This window comes from Eleutherodactylus coqui, chromosome 5 (assembly GCF_035609145.1).
Source record: "Eleutherodactylus coqui strain aEleCoq1 chromosome 5, aEleCoq1.hap1, whole genome shotgun sequence".
NCBI lineage: Eukaryota > Metazoa > Chordata > Amphibia > Anura > Eleutherodactylidae > Eleutherodactylus > Eleutherodactylus coqui.
In genome coordinates, this window is record NC_089841.1 from 110,392,500 (window position 1) to 110,418,403 (window position 25,904).

The 25,904-nt window shown below is 41.2% G+C and overlaps 1 protein-coding gene across 1 annotated transcript in view; it reads right to left on the reverse strand.

The window, feature by feature from the left end:
- LIX1 (limb and CNS expressed 1) overlaps positions 1 to 25,904 on the reverse strand; it is a 103,611-nt gene that overhangs the window by 15,263 nt on the left and 62,444 nt on the right. The window contains exon 4 of the mRNA XM_066603021.1: positions 16,329 to 16,424. Coding sequence (XP_066459118.1) covers positions 16,329 to 16,424 — 96 coding nt within the window. The remainder of the gene's footprint in view (positions 1 to 16,328; positions 16,425 to 25,904) is intronic.

A 25,904-nucleotide genomic window follows, 5' to 3' on the forward strand; every position in this document is an offset into this window, starting at 1 on the left:
ATTGGACAGGTGGAACAAATAAGACATAACTCAGGCATCACATCACCATTGGATAGATTTCTCAAACAGGACTGGACTTAGACTGAACAGAGACAACAGCAGACAAACCAACAGATGTCCAAACATCATGCATGAACACAGAAGAATAATTGGCTCCTATGCAAGGGTAGGGCCAAAATAAATACACACCAGTTATGGCTGCTTGACCAGTAAAGGGAAAACACCTCCCTCCCTGTTGGCCAATCAGTTCATACACCACAGGAGATATTGAAGCAAGGAAGAGAAAAGGGGAACATAAAACGCTGAGGTGTTCCCAATAGACAAATCACAAGGGAACTTCTGAGGTGACTGGATATGCCAAAAGATTCCCAACAGATTACTCTTAAGGGAAGCTCTGCAATAAAAAAAGAGACCCAGAGGGATTTTCGACAGACTGCAGAAGCTCCTCCAGGCACAATGTCAGGAAAGAGGCATTCAACAGTGCCCAAGACAGGATCACATGGACCAGTCTGATGTAGAGACGCCATCCCAGTTCCACCCCCATTGCGGCTGGCATGCTGCAACATGTAAATTTAGTTATCACAATGCACCAGTTCTGTTAACAATAGTTATATATGTATAGATCATGCATAGCCATTACATATTGTAAGAAACTTGTTTATGAAGAGGCATGATAATGGGATACTTTGCAAATTCACAAGCCAATTTTTTCACAGTGGGATCCACTTGGCCAATGAAGTTCAATGCGGATAAATATAAAGTTATTCAGTGTAAGTGTTTTATTACACAGATTCTTTAAAATTTTTACTTTAATGGCTTATTTTTGAAAAACTTTTTTGACAATGAATTAGAAAACGAAAGTGTAAATAACTAGCTATCAATCAATAAAGATTAATACAAAACATAGCCTCATATGTTAATGGACATTGTATATTGCAAACAGCATTTCAAAGGGCAAAGGAGTCCATGTTTGGAAAAACAGCCATTTAACCTTCCATATATAAAAGTGTCACAGTTTTGATAACTATACAGTGGTACCTCAGGTTGCGAGTGCCTCAGCTTGTGAGCTTCTTGACTTGCGAGCAGGCTCTCTCCTGAATTTTTGCTCCAGTTATGAGCCTGCTCGCATGTCAAGAAGCTCACAGGCTGGCTCAGGAGGGGGCAGATAATACTCACCTACTGCCATCGTTCTGGTCCTCACAATGGTCTGCAGCGCTGCTGCTGGCTGTCGTGTCCTCCTCCACGCCGGCAGAGCGTTTCTTTCTAGAAGCGGTGCTTTAATGCCCCGCCTCCAGCAAGCTAATGTTCTGATTGGTTATTCCAGTGACGAGTCAACCAATGAAAGCCGAAGCTGGGTTAACCAATCACAGCCATTCACCTACTTCCAGGAAGAAATGCTCTGTCAGCGTGGAGGAGTATGCGACAGCCTGTAGCAGCACCGCAGACCATTGCGAGGACCAGAACACCGGCGGTAGGTGAGTATTGATGTTTCTTTTTTTACATTTAGTGTAGTTTCCCCATTGAAATGAATGGAAACACCATTAATCCGGAACGCATTAATGGCATTTTGATTCATTTCAAAGGGGAAAAGTGATTTGACATACAGGTGTTTTGGCTTAAGAGCTCTGTCACGGAACGGATTAAACTCGTAAGCCAAGGCACCACTGTATTTGTAAATGTAAAGATAAGATAACTTAATGTGCATGGCTTGCTGACCATATCATATCGGAACTGGGAGGATGTCATGTCATCAGCCCTGGCCCATGTGATCCTTATGCCAGCGCATGCTCAGTGTCACTTCAGAGTTGGATGCCAACATGTGCACTTCTCTGCCGGTGTGTGGATGGATTGGTCGACTGGGTGGCATGTGTCCCAGTCAGCGAATCAGTGCTCGCCTGTACACATTTATGCCAACTCCTCCTCATGGAGGACACCGGTTATACTTCTAGATGTTTCTGGTCCAGTCAGAAGCTCCTGTCCTGTTCCACAGCTGAGATAGGTCTGTCTGTAGTGTAATCTGAAGTGTTATAACAACATCAGTCTCCCGACTTATAGCGATTTATGCATTGGTTGTTCATCTAGTTATAGTCATCTGTGTAACATCTACTCTACATAAGTTGATATCCATTCTTGTTTCCATGTAGAGAGTCAGGGTCGCCCCACGTTCCTGACTTTTAGATATGGTTTCCTCGTATTAGTTGTTAGGATTAGCATTTCTTCTTTTCCCCTTTTTTAGTTATTTTTATTATATATTTTTTTGGTTCTCCGTGTTAGTATGTTGTATATCTGTCCTTTTAGGACATTAAACTATGTCTGACCCAGGCGACCAATATTGCATCCAGCTGGGACGTAACATAATGACAGTCATTAATCAATAACAATTAAGACTGAAATTAGGTCCAGATGAAGGTGTCTTGTAGCCTAAATAAGTATTATCTGGAGCAAAAGCATAGAAAATCAAAAGCCATATAATCAGTACAATATTCTGAAAACAGTAAAAGAAAATAGGTTGGAAAACTACATGTTGATCTAAAAGGAGAAAGGTGACAATGGAGGTATAGTTTTTCACTTTTCCATTAATGCCTTTTAATATCTGGTGGTTTTAATGATATCATTGAACCATAGAATAGGGCAGAGTCTATAAAACGGTAGGTGTAACACCTATGCCACTTCTGATTTTCGAGTACATTGCAAGTATTAGTTTTACAGAAATAAAATCTAGAAATCACGTCCTCAGGAGACCCGATAAGCAGCCCGGATACCCTCACTAAGTATTTGACTTTCTTGTAGTATTTGCCTGTCGGTACTAACTGGAGAGCCCCAGAGAAGTTAGAACTAAGTGTTCAATCTGCAGAGATTGACCAGCATTCACAATGAAAACAAGAACATTTAGCTGTTACTATTATTAAAAGAAGACAAAAATGTAAAAAGTAACGAGATAAGCGAATATACTCGTTTCGAGTAATTACTCGATCGAGCACCGTGATTTTCGAGTACTTCTGTACTCGGGTGAAAAGATTCGGGGGGTGCCGGGCGGAGGCGTGGCGGAGCGGGGGGTAGCAGCGGGGAACAGGGGGGAGCCCTCTCTCTCCCTCCCCCCCCACTCACCCACGGCGTCCCCCGAATCTTTTCACCCGAGTACGGAAGTACTCGAAAATCGCGGCGCTCGGGCGAAAAAGGGGCGTGGCCGAGTAGGTTCGCTCATCTCTAGTAATAATACAACCCCTGTAAAAAAAATCTGTTAAGAGTTTTAATTGCAATTCTCAAAGAATAGTTGTCAGCTCTTCTGACACGTCTGTTTAACAAAATAATTGCCTTGAAATAATAATTGTATCCCTTAGGGCGCCTACCCACTTGCGTTGCCGATTTTTGCGCGTGAAAAACGCGGTGTTTTCCGCGGCGTTTTTTGCGGCGTTTTTTGCAGCCCTCCATTGACAATCATGGGTGCATTAAGAGAAAAATAAGGAGACATATGCAACTGACAGTTCCTATGTGAAAAAACCCCACGAAATGGAAAAAAAACCCCAGATGGACAAGAACACATTCTATGCTAATTGCTCTTGAGAAAAAACGCAAAACATCGCAGGAAAAAAAAATCGCAAGTGGGTAGGCACCCTTAGATAAAGAAAAAAACTCCACGTTTTTGCATTTTTAAACAGAACCAGCCATTTTGTTGATTAAAGGGGTTGTCCCGCGGCAGCAAGTGGGGTTAAGCACTTCTGTATGGCCATATTAATGCACTTTGTAATATACATCGTGCATTAAATATGAGCCATACAGAAGTTATTCACTTACCTTCCCTGTGCTGGCGTCCCCGTCTCCATGGCTCCGTCTAACTTCAGCGTCTAATCGCCCGATTAGACGCGCTTGCGCAGAAGGGTCTTCTGCCTTCGGCTCGGTCCGGCAGCAGCGGCGTTTTGGCTCTGCCACCTTCTACGCGTCATCGCGTAGCTCCGCCCAGTCACGTGTGTCGATTCCAGCCAATCAGGAGGCTGGAATCGGCACACGTCATGGGGCGGAGCTACGCGATGACGCGTACAAGGGGGCGAAGCCGGAACGCCGATGCTGCCGGGCAGACCCGAAAGCAGAAGACCCTTCTGCGCAAGCGCGTCTAATCGGGCGATTAGACGCTGAAGTTAGACGGAGCCATGGAGACGGGGACGCCAGCGCAGGGGAGGTAAGTGAATAACTTCTGTATGGCTCATATTTAATGCACGATGTATATTACAAAGTGCATTAATATGGCCATACAGAAGTGTATAACCCCACTTGCTGCCGCGAGACAACCCCTTTAATGCTGTAGGATGCATTGGTGAAGGCAGATATATGAAAAAATGATCCTATTCCAGTCCAGAGCTGTGCAAAGAAAACACTCGACAAGGATTTGCAGGCTCTAAAACAGTTTGGGCCAGCAGAATACCGGGATTACTGTGACAATTTTCCACAATCAGGCAATGTTCCAGATGATGATTAAGGGAAAGATATAAAAAGGTTTCCTTTTATTATATAACTTTCAGCCATGTTTTTAGCTTTAGAAATGTTCACTGTATGTGTTAGGTCTAGAGATGAGTGAGCACGCTCAGTAAATGCAGGGGGGGGGGAGCGGCGGGGGAGTGGAGGGAGAGTGAGAGAGGAATATATGCGATGCATATACGCTGGGCAAAAAGATAGTTCTGGAATTATCTTTTAGCCAATATATGTCGGTGGCTCCCATAGACTTCTATAGGAGCTGACGAAGAAAGGGAGGGGGAGGCATTTAAGCAGCGCCCAATGCTGTGAAAAGCTTACACGTGCCTCTATATTAAGCAATGGAAAGAATCTTGAGGATTTTTGCAGAGCGAGGGTTTTCCGGGGTGCGCTAACTCACGGTCGTGTGAATGGACGAGAAAACGATGGCCGTGATCGCAGAAAAAGTCCATTCATGCCAATAAATGTCGTAGACTTGAAACTATAAAAATGCCTATGCTCATGTGAAAGAGCCCTAATTCCATTTCTCTGTTCCCATAATGGAAAGCCCCAATGGAGCTCTAACACAATTGTGCATGAGCCCTTACATTGTTCAAAATTCCATTTCATTGCATGAGCTGGGAAACTTTCAAATTAAAATGATCAATTGTCAGTAAAAGTGAAGATTTATGAAACTGTCTAAAACAAAAACAGTGTTGTTCACAGCAACCATCACAGCATAGCTCTCATTTTTCAGGAGCAGAATAGGAAAGTTGCGCTCCGATTGTTTGCTATGGGCAATAAAAACAGTTTTCCTTTTAGACAGTTCCATAAATCTGCACAAGCCCAAATCTCAGAAAGTCAGACAAGTGCAAATAGTGTGCAGTTAGATTCTGCCTACTTTAGGACCTGGCCTTCTCTGGAATCGGTATGGCCACGAATCCTTAATATTGCTTCTGCCCACATACAAGGTTAAAGGGGTTGTCCCGCGGCAGCAAGTGGGGTTTAGCACTTCTGTATGGCCATATTAATGCACTTTGTAATATACATCGTGCATTAAATATTGGCCATACAGAAGTTGTACACTTACCCCCTCCGGTGCTGGCGTCCCGTCTCCATGACGCCGACCGAAGCCTTCTTCTCCCTCGATTATACGCGCTTGCACTGTCTGCTCTTCTGTTCTGTTGAATGGGGCCGCTCCAATATTTAATGCACGATGTATATTACAAAGTGCATTAATATGGCCATACAGAAGTGCTTAACCCCACTTGCTTTTGCGGGACAACCCCTTTAAAGGAACCATGACTTTCCCCAGGAAGCTTGGTCTGGCGCTTCCCATCTCATTTGGTAACCATCAGGCACTAAGGAGCCTCATCCCGAGCCTCAGGGATGTTCTGAGCCTACTTCCCTGACTCTCTCACAATAGTGACCGCCTAGATCTCCATTACCACTGAACAGAAACGGTTACTGTTTATTGCAGTTTAATGCAGTTAAATGATAAGTTCAGTTGTCACATCTGTATTCTAGAATCGATCTGCTTCACAACCCATTAGTTTTCTTTGTACCCATTGGAACGTATTTCAGCCTAACTATTGACATAACAGGTTTAATTCCTGATAACTTTATTCCTTTAAAAATGGCAAAAAAGGTAAATTAAACTTTCAAAAGTGGATAATATAATAAAAGAAATACGAAATGCCAGCACACTTCAGTACGTCTGCTCTTCAAAGAAATGTTGATTTTTTTATATTTCATTATAAACTCGCTGCAGCCGCAAAACTCCAGTTCTGAAACCTACCACAGCCTTTCCTGAAAACAATCCTCTTCCTTGGCCTGAACGCTGAATTTCTGTGTGATGAGATGGTGCTCTGTTATTCTTTCTATTCTAATTGTATTTTCTTTACGATTGTCAGCGCTAGTGCCAGTGAGGGGGATTGTATGACTGGAATAATACATTGGGTTGCTGTGCCTAGTGATAGCAGCGGCTCCGCGAGTTATTGCCCTTAAAGAACACCTAGTACAGATCGTGCTAGTTATAATTCCATCTTACTACCGGTAAACAATCCTGAAACAACACATTACAAATGCTAGATATTGGAATGCTGAGCAGATCATAAACTTTGCCCATGTCAGATGTGTTCAGTCACCATGCTTCACTTGTGGTTTAAAGAACATAAAACGCATTATTGGAATCGTGGGTGGCCTGCAAATGGGGAAGGAAGTGACACGTTTATAGCTGAGAGCACAGACACATTACAAAATGATTTTTTTATTGCTAGCACTAAAATGGTGAGGTCTTATCTGCTTTCTTTTTAATGTTATGCAAGAAGATTACCGGTTAATCAAGTCATACTGAATTGGGGATAGGGATTTTGTTTCATACATGGGTGGGAAGAACAGGTTTAACACTAGTGTTGGGTTCATATAGGGCTTTTGGCTAGTTCTGCATTCTGGGGGAATGTTCAGTTTTCCGCTTCAAATCCCAAAAATATGTGTACCTCTGCACCAGAACACCATCTTTTAGTTACCTTCCTTTTGCTTCTCAGCATTGAGTATTTTACATGATTTCCATTTGCCCAAATAGTTCACAATGCTGTGCATTTGTCGTCCGCTATGACTAGTTAGCTCTGCCTATGGTCATACGTTTCCGATGCCAAGATAAAATTAAACTCAAGACAGGTTATTTGAAATTTAATGAATTAAGAAACCAGAATCACCCGAACTGAGCCGGTCTCGGAAGCAGAGTACCACCCCAAAATGGGCAATCCCAGTAGAGAGATCAGACACCAATCCGAGTGTAACTGGCAATCACTACACTAAACACTAATCCTATATGAGAGACTAACACAAAGTACAGATACTGACAGAAGTCTAACACCAAAAAACTAGAATCTCTGTGTACTGGCCATGCTGAGTCGAACAGTATAACCGGCATCCTTGAAACCAAAGGGCCAGTTTATAAATCTTGCAGTTAGCATTGATCGGATGATTGGATTAACTGACTACCCAGCCAGCCCATCCACCAGAGGGAAATGTTACCCGCTCGGTGTTCAGCACTGACTGACAGAGGGCATGCGCTGCCTGACACATCGCATGGTCCAGGACACTGTGCTGAGAACCCTGGACCTGTTAAGACAATCTGGAAGTCACAGCGCAGTCAGTGCCATGACAGTATTGCTTTTACTGTAATGGCTTAAAATGTTCCGGTCATTTCATTGAGAATAAGATGTGATGTTTGTTGATATGAGGAACAACAAGATTACTGGCCATTTTATCACTTTCCCAGTTTCCCCCTCTGTATGTTCCATTTCTAATTCTTAGTTTTCCCCAGCTGTTGTGATGTCTTCTATCCACAGCACACACAGAGAGGAGGAGATCATCTGGATCCTCTGTCTTTCTCTATAACACCCTTACAAGCTACAGCATGGATGACATTATACAGCAGTATTGAGCAGTGTAGCTGTGAATCCAGCACAATAGCGATAAAACACTCAGTAGTGCTCGCAGTAGCATCTCTGTGTCCCTCTGCCTCTCTCTGCAGCTGCTTCTCCCCCTACACTCTCCATAGACATTTAAGGGCAACATGTAACCTAAGCCCTCAGTGAGTTGATCCATCTCAAAACACATTTTAACAGTGTATCACAATGAAAGATCTATGTAGGAGGGGAAATGAAGTGATTGATAAGTGGAGAAAGACATTTTTCTCTAAAAGTATAGATTACACATAAGTTTCTTATGCTTGCTTGTACTATTGATTTATGCAAACTTGAAGCATCAAAGTAGAATTCCAGTTTAAAAACGGAATTAAATAATCAGTATGTGAAAATAAGGCATTTTGTGATTTATACAGTTTATTTGAAATGAAAGAGTTGGATCATTCCATGATTATAGCAAGAGCTACTTAAACAAAGCTTCATATAATGAACAGTTCTTTAACTTTCTAATATAATTTGTACTCTTTAAAAATTCATCACCAGTTTCAAGATCTCTGCTTGCTGACAATGAATGGAAAGTCTTCCCGATTTGTCATATTGACACACAGGAAAATTTTGTTTTTAATTGTATCACCTCTCCTTGTTCACCTGTGTCAGTAAGTCATCATTAGCACAAGTATTCAGGTCTGCGATTGTGATCCAGAATGTTTACATTAACTTGCAGCAAACAGAAATCTTAATGTGATTTAATGTAAAAAGTTGCAGAGCCTTTTTGTCATGGCATGATGGCCATATTGGAGGATGAGGTTTGGGGTGACAAAACGGCATCAGCCCTGCCCTGCATGATCCACACGCCAACCCATGCTCGGTGAAATTTTAGCATTGGACGCCTATCTGGAGACTTCTCTGCCAGTTTGTGAACTAATTAATCAGTGAAGGGTGGGTATCCTCAGCCAGCCAAATCAGCAGTAGTGTGTGTGTGTGTGTGTGTGTATTTATACCAGCTCCTCCTCATAGAGGACACTGCTTATACTTCCTGACTACTTGGCAGTTCTGGGTCGAGTCCTGCATCTGAGTTCAAATAAGTCTGTCCGATTATTTTCTCCATCTGGGGCACTTTAACATCTGTTCTCCTGTACTTTTGCAATTCAGTTAATGAAATCGCAAGCTGACCAAGCTTTAGTCAGTCCTTGTCATCATCTATGGAAAGTCAGGATCGCCCTAAGTGGGGCTGCCCTTATCAGGGGAATTGCCCCGCATTAAGGCAGGGTTATTTTGGATTAGCAAATTAGGGCTATAATTCCTTTTCCCCTCATTTTTATGTTCTTTTATAATATTTGTGTTATCAACATTTGTATTAGGAGTGTATGTCCATCCAATAAGGACATATTGTGTTTGATCCAGACACGGTGTCTCGCATCCTGCTCAGACATAACACTTAATATATATCAATGAAAATAGGAAATACCCTTTAGGTTTTAGACCTTCACTTGTTCTCTAAGGGACCTGACAGCTAAATGTTCACTATGTTGTCTGACTGGCTTCTTTTAACACTTACTATGTGTACATGTGCCGCTATACGAAGTCTTTTTGTCTAACCGTATAGCTCTTTTATAAAATCTGGCATACTGGCTGAGCAGCATGGTAGTCTGGAAAGCATAGAGAGGGCTGTATCTCCTAGCTGAGTGTTGAGGAATATATTCTAGTTCTCATAGAGAATAGTGCCAACTCCCCATATCTAAGTACATTCTTTTAAGTGCCATAATGCCAGAGAGCTGGCTTAATCACACTGATATATAATGTCAAGTGTGCCTAAGATACAGACAGTGGGAATATTATTATTCGTCACACCCATAGCAGCCTTTTATGCTTCTAGTCTCCTTGAATTTTCATTTAAATGTGTGGTTCCAGTTATGAAAAACAGGATTTCCTATAGATGCTAATACCTCGGAACACTTCATGAGCTGTTCCTTCTGCTTTCCAAAGAAATCAGTATGGCCTCCTATTTCCCAATCCAGACATAAGCAAGAGTCATGTGTATTCAGTATACTGCGACTGCCATAACGGTACTGAATGCAAGAGCCTAGCCTGCATGGCTAACCATCTTTAGAGAATATGCTCAGTTATAGAAGATCAGTGTTGCAATATATTAGAAAACCTTCCATCTATTGGGAGAAATCTCGATCCATTCAAGTCTGTGGGAGTTGCCGAAACAGTCGAACCAATGAAGAATGGAGAGGTAAGTGCATATGCGCAAGTACTTCTCCAATTAATCTCAACTTTCTATAACTAGCATTAGTCTCATCTGTTGGTGCAAAAACCCTTTTAGGACTTATTCACACATACCATATTCTTGCTCGGGTTTTGAGCGATGCAGCATGTTCTGTTTTTGGCGTGCCCTCGGAATGCCTCACCTATTGTTTTCAATGGTACCTTAAAAGTCATTGCATGGCATGTGATGAGATATTTCCCACTGAAGTTAATGGGAAACACTTGTAAGCATTAAATGCGTCGCATCATCGTGAAAAATGCACATTCGCAAGCACGATATGGAGACAAGTTTCTCGCCAGTGTTAATGTAAAAGGAACTTGTCACATTGAAAATGCAGTTCATTCTGCAGGCAGCATGTTATAGAGCAGGAGGAGCTGAACAGATTGATATATATATATATATTTTATGGGGAAAGATTTAGTATAACTTGTGTTTTATTCATTTATATCTGTGCTCCTTCTAAGCTTAGAGGTCTAATGGGCGGAGCTATCAGTGATTGACAGCTATGTGTGTATGACTGCATACAGAAGCAGCTGTCAATCACTGACAGAGCCGTTCATTAGACAGCATGTTCAAGCTCACAGGTTCCTTTTAAGATGTAACTTTTTATAAGTGGAGTATTTCAAGTTGGAAAGTGCGGGAAGTGGTGAATTTTTGGATGTGCAACTTCAAAGACAAATCAAGACTGAAAGGTTCCAGAGCTCTAAAATGGCGCACACACCAAGGAGAAAGTTGGGCATTAACTCAGTCACCAGTGGTGATTACTTGATGAAGAGGCCAGTCTGTCTTGAAAATGCGTTTTATGTGTCTCTGAGGTGGAATAAAAAGTTTGCAATATTTTTCATTTTCCTTGGTGTATATGCCATTTTGGATCTCCAGGATCTGTCACTCTCTAGCATTTGTAATCAGGTGGCTGGTTGAAGGTGTGGGCAGCACTACCCGAAGATTAAGCAGAGCCAAGAAAGAGGAGCAGATTTTCCCCAATTGACCATTTATCTCCTTTTTGATCTACACATGCCCTTGTCTGTCTATTCTATGCTACAAGCTTCAAGGACAAGTCAGTCTCGAATGTTATCCATAGGCAGTGTGTTACTATTTACTGTAATTTCTAGGTTAGACAGTAGTAAAAGTTGGGGTAGGGAAAAGTAACAAAACTCAGTTGTGTGTGAGTCCCTTAAGATCTCAGTTTGTAGGTCCTCCTTCAATTGGCTCAAGTTAAGTGGTATTGGACTACAGAGCACTTCTTGTAGGCATTAAATTGAGTGAATGCTGATTGGTTTCAAGAAGTACCCTCTTGTGCTTTGTTTTGCCTACGGCGATGGTAATTAGCAGTGACACTAAAATTTTACTACTGCTTAAAACATTACAGGATCCCAGCAGCAAAACCTACAGTGATCAAATCAAGCAGTAACACCTACAGAATAAAAGGAGGGGTTCCTAAACTAGAAACACTTTTAGGACTTTATTGAAACAAAATAGAAAACTTCCCCATACGTTTTCTGCTACATATATGAAATGCTGCCCGAGAACGCACAAATGTATGAGGAAATTTACCAAGCAGGAATCTCATTTTTATTACTTCTCTGCAGATTGTTCCATCTATCTTCCACTTATATTAAGTGGGCTATCCAGGACTAGACAAACATGGCTGCTTTGCTCCAAACCAGTGCCAAACTTGTGCAGATGACACTTCAATGCATCCTGAGCTGCACTACCAAACAAAACCATGTAGAAATGAAAGATGATAGAGCGCCCCTATGGAATTTTCTCGGATGGTGTATACAAAAATGTCTTCTCCTTTGACTATAGGGAAAGTGTGCAAATTGACCAAGATGGTTGGAGTGCTGCGTAGCCAGAACAAATGCCTCACCAAAGCAATGATAGGCATGGAACCAGAGTGTGGAGACTATATACAAAAAACTAGGCACTGGCACAACCTTTTTGTGTGAAGAGGATATGTAGCCAAGCGGGAAAACTTTACTCCTACTTTTATTAGAAACAAGCCAAATATGTTTCAAGGCATAGGAACTGCTTCTTCAGATATGCTGGATACACAACTAGTGTCGGTAGAGTCAAATTAAGTTGTGCTCAAAACTTGGCTCTACCACCACTAGATGTGTTTTACCTAGTGTATCTAAAGAAGAGGCTCTTATACCTCAAAATGTGCCATTTTGCTGGCTCTAATATAGAAAAAGTCAAGTTTAAAGGAGATGTCCCGAGGCAGCAAGTGGGTCTATACACTTCTGTATGGCCATAATAATGCACTTTGTAATGTACATTGTGCATTAATTATGAGCCATACAGAAGTTATAAAAAGTTTTATACTTACCTGCTCCGTTGCTGGCGTCCTCGTCTCCATGGTGCCGACTAATTTTCGCCCTCCGATGGCCAAATTAGCCGCGCTTGCGCAGTCCGGGTCTTCTCCTCTTCTCTATGGGGTTCCGTGTAGCTCCGTGTAGCTCCGCCCCGTCACGTGCCGATTCCAGCCAATCAGGAGGCTGGAATCGGCAATGGACCGCACAGAAGCCCTGCGGTCCATGAAGATAGAGGATCCCGGCGGCCATCTTCAGCAGGTGAGTATGAAGACGCCGGACCGCCGGGATTCAGGTAAGCGCTGTGCGGGTGGTTTTTTTAACCCCTGCATCGGGGTTGTCTCGCGCCGAACGGGGGGGGGGTTTAAAAAAAAAAAAACCCGTTTCGGCGCGGGACATCTCCTTTAACCTACTGACTCTATATCTTCCAAGTACAAAAAGTTGTGCCAGTGCTCAGTTTTTGGCATTTAGTCCCCAAACAAAACATGAGTAGCTATAGCGCAGTTTCTGGAAGAGAGCAGTCATAATTTTCTAATCCTGTGCAGCTCCCTTAAGCATCACTGAAGGTCTAAAGTAATGAAATAGAGTCTTCATGATACAAATCTTTTTCCAAAAGTTTTTGATGTAATGTTTTCCCAATACAACTTTTACAGCCAAGTCTTTGTGTGGTATTTGCCATTGATGTCATCATCTAAAACAAATATTCTCTAATTCTACTTCCAAAAGGAATAGGAGAAAAGATAAACGGGGTAATGATTGAACAAAACCAAATTTAATTAACAGTTTTGATTGACATAAACCTGGTACGGCAAATCCGTCTATTTTCCTAGAGATCTAGATGTGGGTGAGTACTTTAGCTGTACCCCTGCTGGGTTTCATTTCAGCCTTCCCCAAAGAGCTGTATTCGGAGTCTATTTTTTGGCCACTCACTGTTCTCACCTATTAATATTTGGAGGTGAGGAAAGAACTAATTTCCTGCTGGAAAAATATATGGTAGGTTCATTTACCTCAGAGGGCATTTTATATTTCGTTGTAGTATAGTATGTTTTATTCATGGGTATCTGATCTCCTAGTATAAATGTACTTGCATTAACAAGCTCTATTGGGACCCACTCATCACACCCTAAATAATCAGCATCTTAGCATTGGAAATGTTTATTTAATCTGCTCTGATAATTGGCCACTGCATATTTGGATATGACTTTCCTCTCATTTACAATCATCTGGTGCCTTTTCTTTCTGCTGGCACCATTTACTTTTCTTTTATGTGGTGTATGGGGAAATGTTTAGTATTGGGACATTGCACACAGCTAAATGCTTGCATTGAATTAAATTTGTTATACTAACTGCCCTGCTATTCTTTTACCTTCTTATATTTCCCAAATGAACAGCAAATTTTAGACATTGTTGGCAGCTCCTTATTTCAGGTCTCGAATTTCATGAATGTATTATATCACTTGGACGCTAAACAATTGAGTATCTACTGCTTTTATCAATAGGGTGTCCTTAATGTTTCACAAAATCATACAATCAAAAAATGTCACAGTTTCCGTAATGCCTCATTAAGATGGGCGCACTATACCCTTGTACCTGCATTTAATTCTCTTTATTCTGGACGTAACACCCGTCGTGGTTCTACTTATAGCACCAAAGATCACCATACAGTTGTACATTTGGTTCAGTAGAGCCCTGGGGGTCCAGGAGTTACATCCAGAATGAAGATTATTAAACAAGAGTATAATATACGATCTTAATAAGAGCTAAAGGTTTAGTTCCGAAGCTCTGATCTTGGGGATCGCAAATGCTGGGAGGAATGTGCTTACTTTTGTCTTGTCCATGGACATGATATTTGCTCATAAGGTTCTGTGTATATCCATAGACACCTACCATATTTAAGTATCTTTCAGTCCTTTTATCTTTCATTGTTGCATGAAGACTTTGGGATGGATTTGCAGTGAGAACTTTATTTGGAAACTGGCAGATTGTTTAATTAGCTTTAATTTAAAGGGGTTTAAAGACGGGCAACTAAAGTAATAAACGGAATGGGCAGGCTACAATACCCAGAGTAGTTATTAAAATTGGGATTATTTCATTTAGAAAAAATACAACTGAGGGGCAACCCAATAACTGTGTATAAATATGTCAGGGGAAAATACAGAGATCTTTCCTATCATCTATTTATGCCCAGGACTGTGACTGTAACAAGGGGGCGCCCTCTACATCTAAAGGAAAGAAGGTTTCTACACCAACATAGAAGGGGGTTCTTTACTGTAAGAGCAGTGTGAGACTATGGAGCTCTGCCTGAGGATGTGGTGATTGCAAACTTACTAAAAGAGTACGAGGGGTCCTGGATGCCTTTCTTCAGTGTAATAATAATGTTATAGTTATTGATTACTTCAGAAGGATCAGTGATCCAGGGATTATTCTCATTGCCAGATTGGAGTCAGGAAGGCATTTTTTCCTTTAAATGAGGGAAATTGGCTTTTACCTTATTGTTTTCTTTTGCCTTCCTCTAGATCAACATTGGGAGGGGTGGGGAAATAAGCTGAATTAGATAGACATATGTATTTTTCATGTTATGTTAAAATGCATCACTTGGGGAGGGCGAATAGCTGATTGCTGTAAATCCCGTTCCCAGCATCCCTGGCAAACAGCTGACTTTGCCAGTGTAAGCCATGCCCAGCCAGAAATTTGCCCTGCCGTGACTGTCCTGAATGGCTACCCGGTAATACAAGGACAGCACAAAGTCCACCATAATAGGAGTCACTCTTACAGAGGACTCTGTTCCAGTTCATAGAGGAATTCTCAAGTGAGGGATCCTCTTCTAATGGCATTCATATCCTAGTAGGGCACAAGAATAGGGTTTACATTTTGGCATAACCCTTTTAAATTTAAAGGGGTTTTCCCACAACTAAAAATCACTCTGTCCTTCGTAGTTGCTGCAGACTAGGACGTGTGTCAGTCACTGTAGAAGATCACTGCTGAGGCCAGTGATTGACTGCAGTAGTTACAGGTCCCAGTCAGCAGCAACCAAGAAGGAAAGATTGGTTGTGAAGTAATTTTAAGTTGTGGGAAACTCCTTTAAAGGGGAGCATCAGTAAACATGTATTTAATTTGGTAATTTCCACCTGATGTGTGCATATGTGTCAAATTCATCCCTGTATAGTAACATACTAACATAGGTAGAAGACAAATTTTCTCATTTTAAGGGGAAAAAAAAATCCTCCCTGACTCAAAATCTGGCAATCAGAATAACTCCCTGGATTAATAACAACCCTTCAGAAATAATCAGTGACTATAACATGTAATATTCATCCAGGCCCTCTTGAACTCTTTTAATGAGTTCGCCATCACCACATCCTCAGGCAGAGAGTTCCACAGTCTCACTGCTCTTACAGTATATAACCCCCTTCTATGTCGGTGTAGAAACCTTCTTTCCTCTGTACTTAAGGGATGCCCTCTTGTGTAAAAGCATGTTGCACCACAACAGAGAGAATTCCTTTGATGAGAATTACTGTCAAGTCAAATGCAAAAACACCATCTTCTACCACTCTGTGATGTCCTCTTATAACCATTGCACTCTGCACTGACAGATTTCTACATCTTTGAACCAATTCAGACATATTTTAACAATTACTTAATGAAAATCGGATGCAACACTGACAGGAACCCTGCTCACACATCTGAAGTATATTGAGTGTCTTGAAACCATTTAGTGTTTCATACATTCCTGAAACATTCATATATCTTTTTATATCTGCAAATGATATCAGACAGTTCTGATGTTAGGGCTGGTTCTTGGAATACAGTGAAACTTTTATTAGAATTCAGTAATATACAAATGCTATTAGTTATGGTACTGACCTGGAATTCCAGCATAGTCTTGCCAAGGTTAGCTTCCAACATATAATTATACGCCCCAATGCTTGTACTTGGGTCGTCAGCATCATCTACATTACCCTGTAGAATGCAAAAAACTCAAAATAAGAATACAGGCATACAAATAAGTAAGACAAGTCAAAATGATCTCAAAATGTAGCGCTATGACCTGAGTTGGGCCAAACTATTATGGACAGTTAAAAACACATCTATTTTTATCATAAAATTACAGTCTGTCATTGGAACCCTACTCATGATGTCTAGGTTAAAGGCATTTTCCAAAACCAAAAGAATGGATGACCTATCTAAAAGATAGGTCATCTATATCTGATTGGTAGGGTCCACCAGTCAGGACCTCCGGTGATCAGCTATTTGAAGAGTCAAGCGTTCTCCAGTGAAAGCCATGGCTTCTTTTCAGGCCAGTAATATCACATTCATTTATCACTCATTCAATGGAATGAGATTGAGTTGCTATAGCATGCACCATGCTACAAAACGTACAACACTGTGCCTAGTATGCAGTGAAGAGACCAGGTGTCCACTTGTTCACTGCAGCCTCTTCGAAAAGCTGATTGGTGAGGGTGCTGAGCAGCAGGCCCACACAGGTCAGATATTTAGGACCTTTCTTTAAGATCGGTCATCAATATCAAAAAACAGAAAAACCCCTAAAGGGTTTGTACCAAAATTAACTTATGTCATCTATCCATAAAATAGGTGATAAAAGTCTGATTGATGGGGGTTTCCCCACTCCTCACTGCGGGCTCTCTGCAACTCCGCAGTGAGGAGCAGATTGAATGGAGCTCGATGCCGTCACTGCATTCATTTCCAGTGGGACTGCTGGAGAAAGGCAAGCTCTTGTACTCAGCTATTTCCATTAGCCTTACTGAAATCAATAGAGTGGTGCCACAAATGTGCGACTGCTGCTCCATTCAATCTAACATCACTCTAGGTGAACCCACAGTGATGAGAAAATGGGGTCACTAGACCTTCATTCTTGGGATCAGTAGAGGTCTCAGGGGTAAAACCTCCACCAGACTTTTATCACCTATCCAATGTATAGGCGATAAAAATTATTCTGGTGCAATGCTTTTAACTGAATTCCATTAGAAACATGACCCTAGTGCCCACATTCTAAGCACCCTCAAAATGTTATTAGCTCATGCATAGTGTGGATTTATACAGCATCTATCTGGAAAAAAATGTGTCATGTTTCATTGGATACCATGATATGGAGATATTTCATAATACAGTGGTGAATGCATGGAATCATCATACAGTAGCACATAGACTTCTAATGGTCCGTGGTATGGAAACCTCAGGAATCTGTGGTTTGGTGCACACAGTTCTGCTGTGTGCATGAGACCTTAAACTCTCAGAACTCAGTTGGCTGATAAACAGTAGCCTATGTCTTCTTGATGGGTCTACAGGGCAACCACAGGAATCTTAAGTTCCTCACAGTTTTGCAGGTTATTATAGAAATGTTCCCTTAGCAATTTATGCAGTTCTCTAATATATTCCTTAAGGCACCTCCGAAACCGGATTTTTACATAGTCTTTATGAACTCATTTCTCTCTTTGGAAGTATTATTTCTTCCAGTTTACATCAAATGTAAGCCAAACTAGCAACTCGCCAACAGTAAAAAGGAGGAAACCAACCCATTCTGGAACAACAAATATCTCAACTATATAGAGCTTCGTGAAAGATGCTTCATGTAAAACGTCTTTCTGTTCCAGTGTGATTATACTGTTCTGCCATTAACATGCTTCCAGTATTCCCTTGATCTGTCAGAAAGTTTGCCAATATCTAAAACATCAAATGCCATTTCACAGGAGTGTGTTGGGACATAAAATGTGGAACCTGCCCACTGCATAAAAATATTATTTTTCATGGAAAAGCAATAAAATACAAACTGGCATAGGCTTTACTATACACAAACCTCCCTCCTGTGCATATTTGTACTGATATATATGGACTCTTGCAGTGTTGGGTGGGCGGACTGAAATGTTCAGTAGAACAGAAACTATAACACAGCCCCATTCATATGAAGGAGAGCTGTCGCGCTGGAGAAATGCAGAAGGGAAATCTGGGCCTCCTTTTTAGGGATTGCCTTAATGTTTTAAAATTGTAATTGTAATATAAGACATATTCTGTATACAACCTGATCCAGCTAAAAAACAAACAAAAAAAAAGACTATGATATCAAAAAGGTTCCTGTAAAAAAAGTTATCATGACAGAACGGATGATGTGCGATTCGAACGTATCAGTTTCAGTTCCATGGAAATGAATAGGATTTATTGATGGATAAATTTTGATCCAAGATGGTTCTGTTCACCTTGACGTTTGTAGTTTTTTTTTTTTACTACCGTAAAACACATTATCATTAATCATCATCATTAATGTATGTCTAATTAAGGGTCCACTTAGATGGGACGAATGTCGGGCAACGATGCCCGACACTCGTCCCCACATAGACTCGCTCCCGTGCTGTGCACGCAAGCTAGAAGCGCTGGCTCGCTCCGAGTGGCCAGCAGCGGGGCGGGGAGGCTGCAAGAGATTTCTCTTTTCGCGCTCCCCTGTCTCTCTCCATTGACGTAACATAGCAGCCGTTCAGTACTGAACGGCTGCTATTTACACTGAGCGATCAGCTCATCGCCCATTGTTTATGCAGCATAAGTGATTGACGATGAGCTGATCGCTCATTGTTAATAGCAGCCATTCAGTACTGAACGGCCACTCGGTTAAGTCAATGGAGAGGGGCGGGGGAGTGCGAGGAGAGAAATCTTCTCCTGCTTCCCCACTGTGAGCCAGCGATACTAGCTCCCGTGCAGCAACACAAGACCTAGGATATGTGAGGACGAGTGTCGGGCATCGTTTGCCCGACATTCATCCCGTCTAAATGGGGGTTTACAGTAATGAACCGGATCTGTGGACAAGTTTTATTTAGCTAAAGTAATTTCCAAGAAAAACAATTTCCCAGAAACACCATTTCTGACCATTAGATGACCTCTATTCTGTATTTGTCAGCAGTTTTCCCAGGTGCAGGCTCCATCTCTAATTCTGTCTTCTCTGAGCTGGTTGGAGGAGACCAGCTTCTAAGATGTCTTGCATGCAGAGTAGGATATCTTCTTCTCCATTTTGGTAGTACACGCTCATAAGGATCAGCATCATGGATGACATTAAAAAGGTGCCAATATCTAAGGGCGCCTTCACACGGTCGAGAAAATCCTGCGATGCAAGATTGAATGAAGACTCAGAATTATGAAACCAATGATTTTCAATGGTTTCATTCTTATTTGCGATGTTTTCACTCACGTGAGGTTATGTGGAAAAAGAAAATTGCGTGGAAAAAAATTGCAGCATGTGCTATCTATTTTGCGATATTGCTCATTGTTTTCAATAGGGCCGGTGGCAGCAGCGCCAGCCTCATTGAAGCGAATGGGAGAACTTTGCGATCCCATTAAAAGCAATGGGCACACAACTTCATTCCCACGCTTTTTTGGCACATCCGTGTAGCGCTGTATTGCACACATATACACGTGTGCCAAACAACGCTCGTGTGAATGAGGCTTTAGAGGGATTTTTCAGTACAAAATCATCATTTTAGGTAAAGAACACACTTGCACCAGAATCTTGGCATCAAAAAGCTGCAAATTTAGAGCATGCATACTTTTGTGTAAAAATTGACTTTTTAGGGGTGGGGTTTGTGTTGTGAGATTTTTAAACAGATTTAGGAATTAAGACTTTCTCAAAAAGTCACTAAACTTATTGCAGTCTGATTCCAGTAGGTGGGTGGTGTAAAATATGAAAATTAGGGATGAGCGAGCGTACTCGGAAAAGCACTACTCGCTCAAGTAATTTGCTTTATCCGAGTATCGCTGTGCTCGTCCCTGAAGATTCGGGTGCCGGCACGGAGCGGGGAGCTGCAGGGGAGAGAGGGGAGATCTTTCTCTCCCTCTCTCCCGCCCGCTCTCCCCTGCTCCCCGCTGCGACTCACCTGTCAGCCGCAGCGGCACCCGAATCTTCAGGGACGAGCACAGCGATACTCGGATAAAGCAAATTACTCGAGCGAGTAGTGCTTTTCCGAGTACGCTCGCTCATCTCTAATGAAAATGCATCTCTACACATTTAGACACGCAGCTAATTTATCATTAGCAATGTGACCTTCAGCAAAAGGGTCTTCAAAAAGAAACCTCAAATCCCCCCCTCAGCGAATTGAGTCTATGCTCGTTATGGCACAAGTTGGTTGAAAAGTTAGTGATCATTTAAGAACAATGACTAGTGTTCACAGACTAGACCTATACATTTTGAAAGCCTGTAAATATAAATCTGCTCTTATTGCCATGTCTTATAAAGGTCACTCATATTATATTGTGCTATATTTTAACTAAAATTATTTGCACCCATTTCTAGATGATTTAGTGTTGTTTGCAGCACTTACAGACTTCCAAATCACCACGTTGCCCATTAAATCACATCAACAAACTGCGCTTGAGAATCATAGGAGTTAAATAAGCTAAACACCAACGTCAAGGCTCCTTTTTAACTGCTGATTTATTTTTGCTTGATATTGGATGGTGATTTCAAGCAATTAATAATTTTTATGAAGATTTCTATGCTTAAAAGGAATACCCTTTGTAGACTTCTGGGCGCGACTTTCCTCTGGGATATCTAAAAGCCAGCATAAATATTTCAACGGCACTGTGTTAATGTTGCTGGATTCAGAGGCCATAAATTTTCCAATACATTTAGAGTTAAAAAAATACTGGCAAAATGTGCGTGACCTTACGATATTTGTAACTGTTGGGTGTATATTGCATGGCCATGATTGCTAGTAAGAAATCTTTTCACTAAGGCACTTCTGTCAGTGGCTGCCCTGTCACTGGGCAGTGTAACCTACAGCTAAATGGTATGGCTGGATATAAATCACATCAGTACATATAACACAGGACAATTTATTCTACTCAGGCTATTGCTCCCGTTACATGAGCTGCCTCGGAAGAAAAAAATATCATTCTCTAGTTATGGATTTCTTGTAGAAATATTAGATTTAAACAGTCAGCATTTGCAAATGTGTGTAGAAGGATGTGAAGTATTAAATAGAATGGGTCATCAGAAAATGACCTACTATATAAGAGCTTGTTCACATCAGCAACAGAGGTTGTGTTCTAAACCTCCGTTGTTAAATACTGTTACAGGGCAAAATATCCCAGCATGCAGCACTCTTTTGTCCTGTAACATTCCTGACGAAAACTGAACGAACTCTATTATAGTCAATGGGGTCCATTCGGCACAGTTTGATTCAGTCATAGAGATAGATTTGGCCAATGGATTCTGGATTCTGATTCATGATGCGGATGTAATGCACAGGCAGAATAACTTCTAAGGCATAGCAATAGACTTGCTTCAGTGGGAGCCAACTTGGGCCATCCTCCCACTTCCACCGACATGTCCCTTACCCCTTGCTTTCTCCGTGTTTTTTTTTTATTCACTTTTTAGTGTAGTTTTATGTAACTTATCAGCTAACTTTGTAGTTTGCAGAAAATCACTGTTAGCTGCATAAGGTCTGCAAATAATTTGTAGTGGCCAGACTGGCGACTTTGAACGATGTCTGGAGGTCACAAATGGTGAACTGCAATATTCCCCAAGCCAAAGTGTAGTTTTTCTGTCTGCTTTGCTGCTATATATGTAATGCAGCTTCTCTCTCTATTCCCTTTATTATGACCCTGGTATACAAGCTTTTACACCAGTAGAAATATATAGCTAGGTCATTTGAAGTAGGCGTCCAATGAAAATGCCGCCCATATGGGCACATCATCAAATCACCCTGGCTGCTGATTGGCTGCACACTGATCTCTGCAGCAGGCATTATTGGAAATTAGATTTTCCCATGATGTTCATTGAAAATCGGTTGGAACCTACCCAATCCGATTTGGTAAAAATCGTAACAATTTTATCACCCAGCTAATGGTAATCAATATCAAAGTCCTGGAAAACCAATAAACCCTTTGAAGTGATACAATTCTAGCTGCTTTCAATTATCCATGATAGGCTAACTAACTGCAATACAACTCTATAGAATTTCCCAGACAATTTGATGGTTGCAGAAAACCTGTTTTAAAAGACTCATTTAATACCATGTCAAGTGAAAAATACCTTGACTGATAAAACACATATTAAGTAACTTGCTATATTTATCTACACAAATCACCTAATATAAAAAGTAAGGAAGTAGTTAAATATCTAAAGGTATATCCTGTATCTCTCAAGCCTCCAAGTTATAAGTCAGTTTTGTGGTTGAATTTTGTTTACCTGCCACCCAGAAGTTAAATGCAATTCTCCAAATTGTTCAGCATCCAAAAGTTATTACTACGAGGTCAAATTACTTAAATGTAGCAGGAACGCAGAGCGCTGCCAATTCCTTCAATGAACTGCAAACCTCACAGGAACCCACTTAACAAGGGAAGGCTTACAATGGCTCCTTCAAATGTATTGATGATTATGACCCAGTGATAGGGAGAAAGTGAATAAAACAACGCAGGGCTCATTCTAGAAATTTTCATTGTAATTGCTAACCTAAAGAAAACATGGTTCTGAGGTAAAAGATAATCTCTTGATGGCCACAGAACCTGTTAATCAGAAAGGAGCAATATGGCGAAGTTAGACTTCATAGAGAGATTCGGCTTTAGGAAGAACACAAAAATGGGGTTTAATTTCCAAGGAAATGTGCTTTGTGCCAACTTAAAAAAAGGACCTGTAATCTCCCCTGACAGGTCTATTTTAGATAACACTAGCATTTACCATGAAATCTCAATCCTGGACAATCCTGGGAATAAAAAAATTCACTAAAAGTGAAATGAAAGAGATGGAACATGGCTCCACACTATACAAAGTACAGAATATCTTTTGGCTACCTCGACAAGTATTCTTACAAATACCTAATTTAACACCACTTATGAGCAATCTGTTACATACATGGGATAGACTAGCGACACTCTTACGTCTGGTATTTTGACCTAACCTACTCACACCCCTACTGGGCAACCCAGACTTGATGGCATTGTTTAGTGGTTCCACATTACTCTCTAGATTGGAAGCGCATCTGCTGCGTATACTTGACTTGGTTTCGGAGTCAGGTATGAGGTCACTATGTGAGCTAATGGGCGGAGGGGGCCCATTAGCCGGGAAATGGTTTACAGATACATACGTACATACAATATCTCAGTCCTAGTACACAACTCATAGCTCTTTTATCTCAATTTGAAAAATTATGCATGTCATCCACCCCACTGACAAGAGAGATATCTCAGGTATACCATATTTTGCTGGCAGAGGAGACCAGGAAAGACCCATGGGTATTTAAGCAAGGTTGGGAAAAAGAAATAGGTAAAACGTTAACAGAGGAACAATGGGCCAAAATCTTTATCCTGACACATAAAACATCTAGGTCCAGCAAGTTCCAAGAACTCAACTATAAACTTCTAACCAAAATGGTACAGAACTCCATCGCGATTGGCCAAAATTTTCCCTAGTCCCCAAATATTTGCTGGAGATGCTCCTCAGGTGTAGGCTCCTTCTTACATATATGGTGTTCCTGCACCTTACTCCTGCCTATGTGGCACAACATAAATAGCCCATACAATGCGGCTTTTAACTCCTCCTTGACCTTCTTCCCAAAAATGGCTCTCCTTAAACGGCTTTCAGGCTCTTTGGCAAGAACCAAAGCAAGTTTACTCAGATTCTTTCTCCTAGCCATGCGTCAACTTATTCCTAAACTATGGAAATCACCCCCCACACGACTGCTATGGCTAGAAGCATTAGATAATATAATGCATATGGAAGAGCTTGGCGCTGATGACGACAACAAACACACCAGTTTTTACAACACATGGCCAGCGTGGATAATATTCTGTTGTTCACCCTGTTTGGATGCCTGGTTGGCATCTGGGGTTGTAACTCCAAAACCATGAAATCCACTTTATTCTCCACTTAATAAAATCATCACTATAAGTAAAATATGGCCTTTTGACTGTAGAGCATACCCCTCCCCCCTTCTCTTACCTCTCCCTAGTCGTTATCCCTTCCCCGTTGACATAGTTATATATATTAAAAATCAAGAATTAATCAGTTTGAGTTAGAAAAAAGAAATGTATCATTCTGCTGTGAAACTATTTCTCATTGTATCCTATAGTTCTTTAATGAAATACTTTTGAGCCACTATGAATGACTTCCTGCTTATTGTGAATGGAGACAGGTGGGCCGGACCGATGTCTGTCCGTCTCTGTCTCCATTGACTGAGCGATGATCATTCCTGTTCAAAAGTACAGGAACGATCATCACTGGGACAACCTGTTGGACATCTGCATAAATATTCAAATAAAGGTAATAATAATCTCACCTATATAGCAGGTTATGTCAGCTCCCATCTTATATTCCTTGCTGTGTCCTCTTTTCAGCATGAAGAAAGCAGTCTCTCATCCATACCGCTCGATCCTAGGTGGTTTCTTGACACAAGTGCATTTAAATGATAGGAGCTTGGATGCATAGAGATAAAAGCTTTCTTCTCTCTTTATTCAGTATGTGCCCATCATAACAAGAAAAATACAGATGTCCTGAGGACGCGTTTAAAAATAAGTATAGGTCCCCTCTCCTGCCCTGTCTGGGGTGCCGCAGCAGCTTCTTCCCGGGTCCGGGCGCTGATCATCTTCATCTTCTGGCCAATCACAGCCAGTGCTCGATGAATGGCTGTGATTGGTTCTATTTCTGCAGCTAGGGCTTAGCTTAGGGCTTTGAAAGGAAGTATTTCCTACTGTCAAAGTTGCATTGCATGGCACGAAAACCGTGTTTTCATGCGATGCAACAGAGAGGAAGGCTCCATAGGGAAACATGGGCTACAAAACCTAACGAGTCGCAGGCATATCACTGGACCCGTGAGGTTTTTGTGTGGTGTGGTGCATGCTCCAAAACATCACATGTGTGAAGGATCCCATAGGAAAGCATGGGCTTCTCATACATGCGATTTGTATATAAAGACAGCTTGGCAAATCTGCAGCATTTGAAGCTCCAGTAGATACTCTTGTTATAAATTACTTTTAGGCGAATTAAGCCTGTCCTTAAGAAATCTGTAAATTTCCACAAATGCTAATTACTAGTAACATTAAAATACCCATCTATTACATTTGAAGTGGAAATTTTTGCTCTAGTTTTATATTTCCTCCTTTCCCTTTTCCTCATCTAGTAAATATATTTGACATGTTTATGTTTGCAATTATCTTTTTGGGACATTTTGTCAAAATCTAAGATATGGTTACACTTGATGAACTATTTTGGGTACTAATCAAAATGAAAACAAGGTCGATCCTTGTATCTACATGAAGCAGAAAGTTCTGTTCTAGCAGGTCTGTCAATATATATTTCCTGTGCCAGGAAACGGATTATTCCTCTGGTTTAGAAAATATTTCTGTAATATCTAGACAATTAGCAAAACTTGAGTTCTCACACTAAACCTTTCATTCAGCTGGCCCGGACTGACAAAAGATTCAAAATAGTTGCCAAAACGTGAA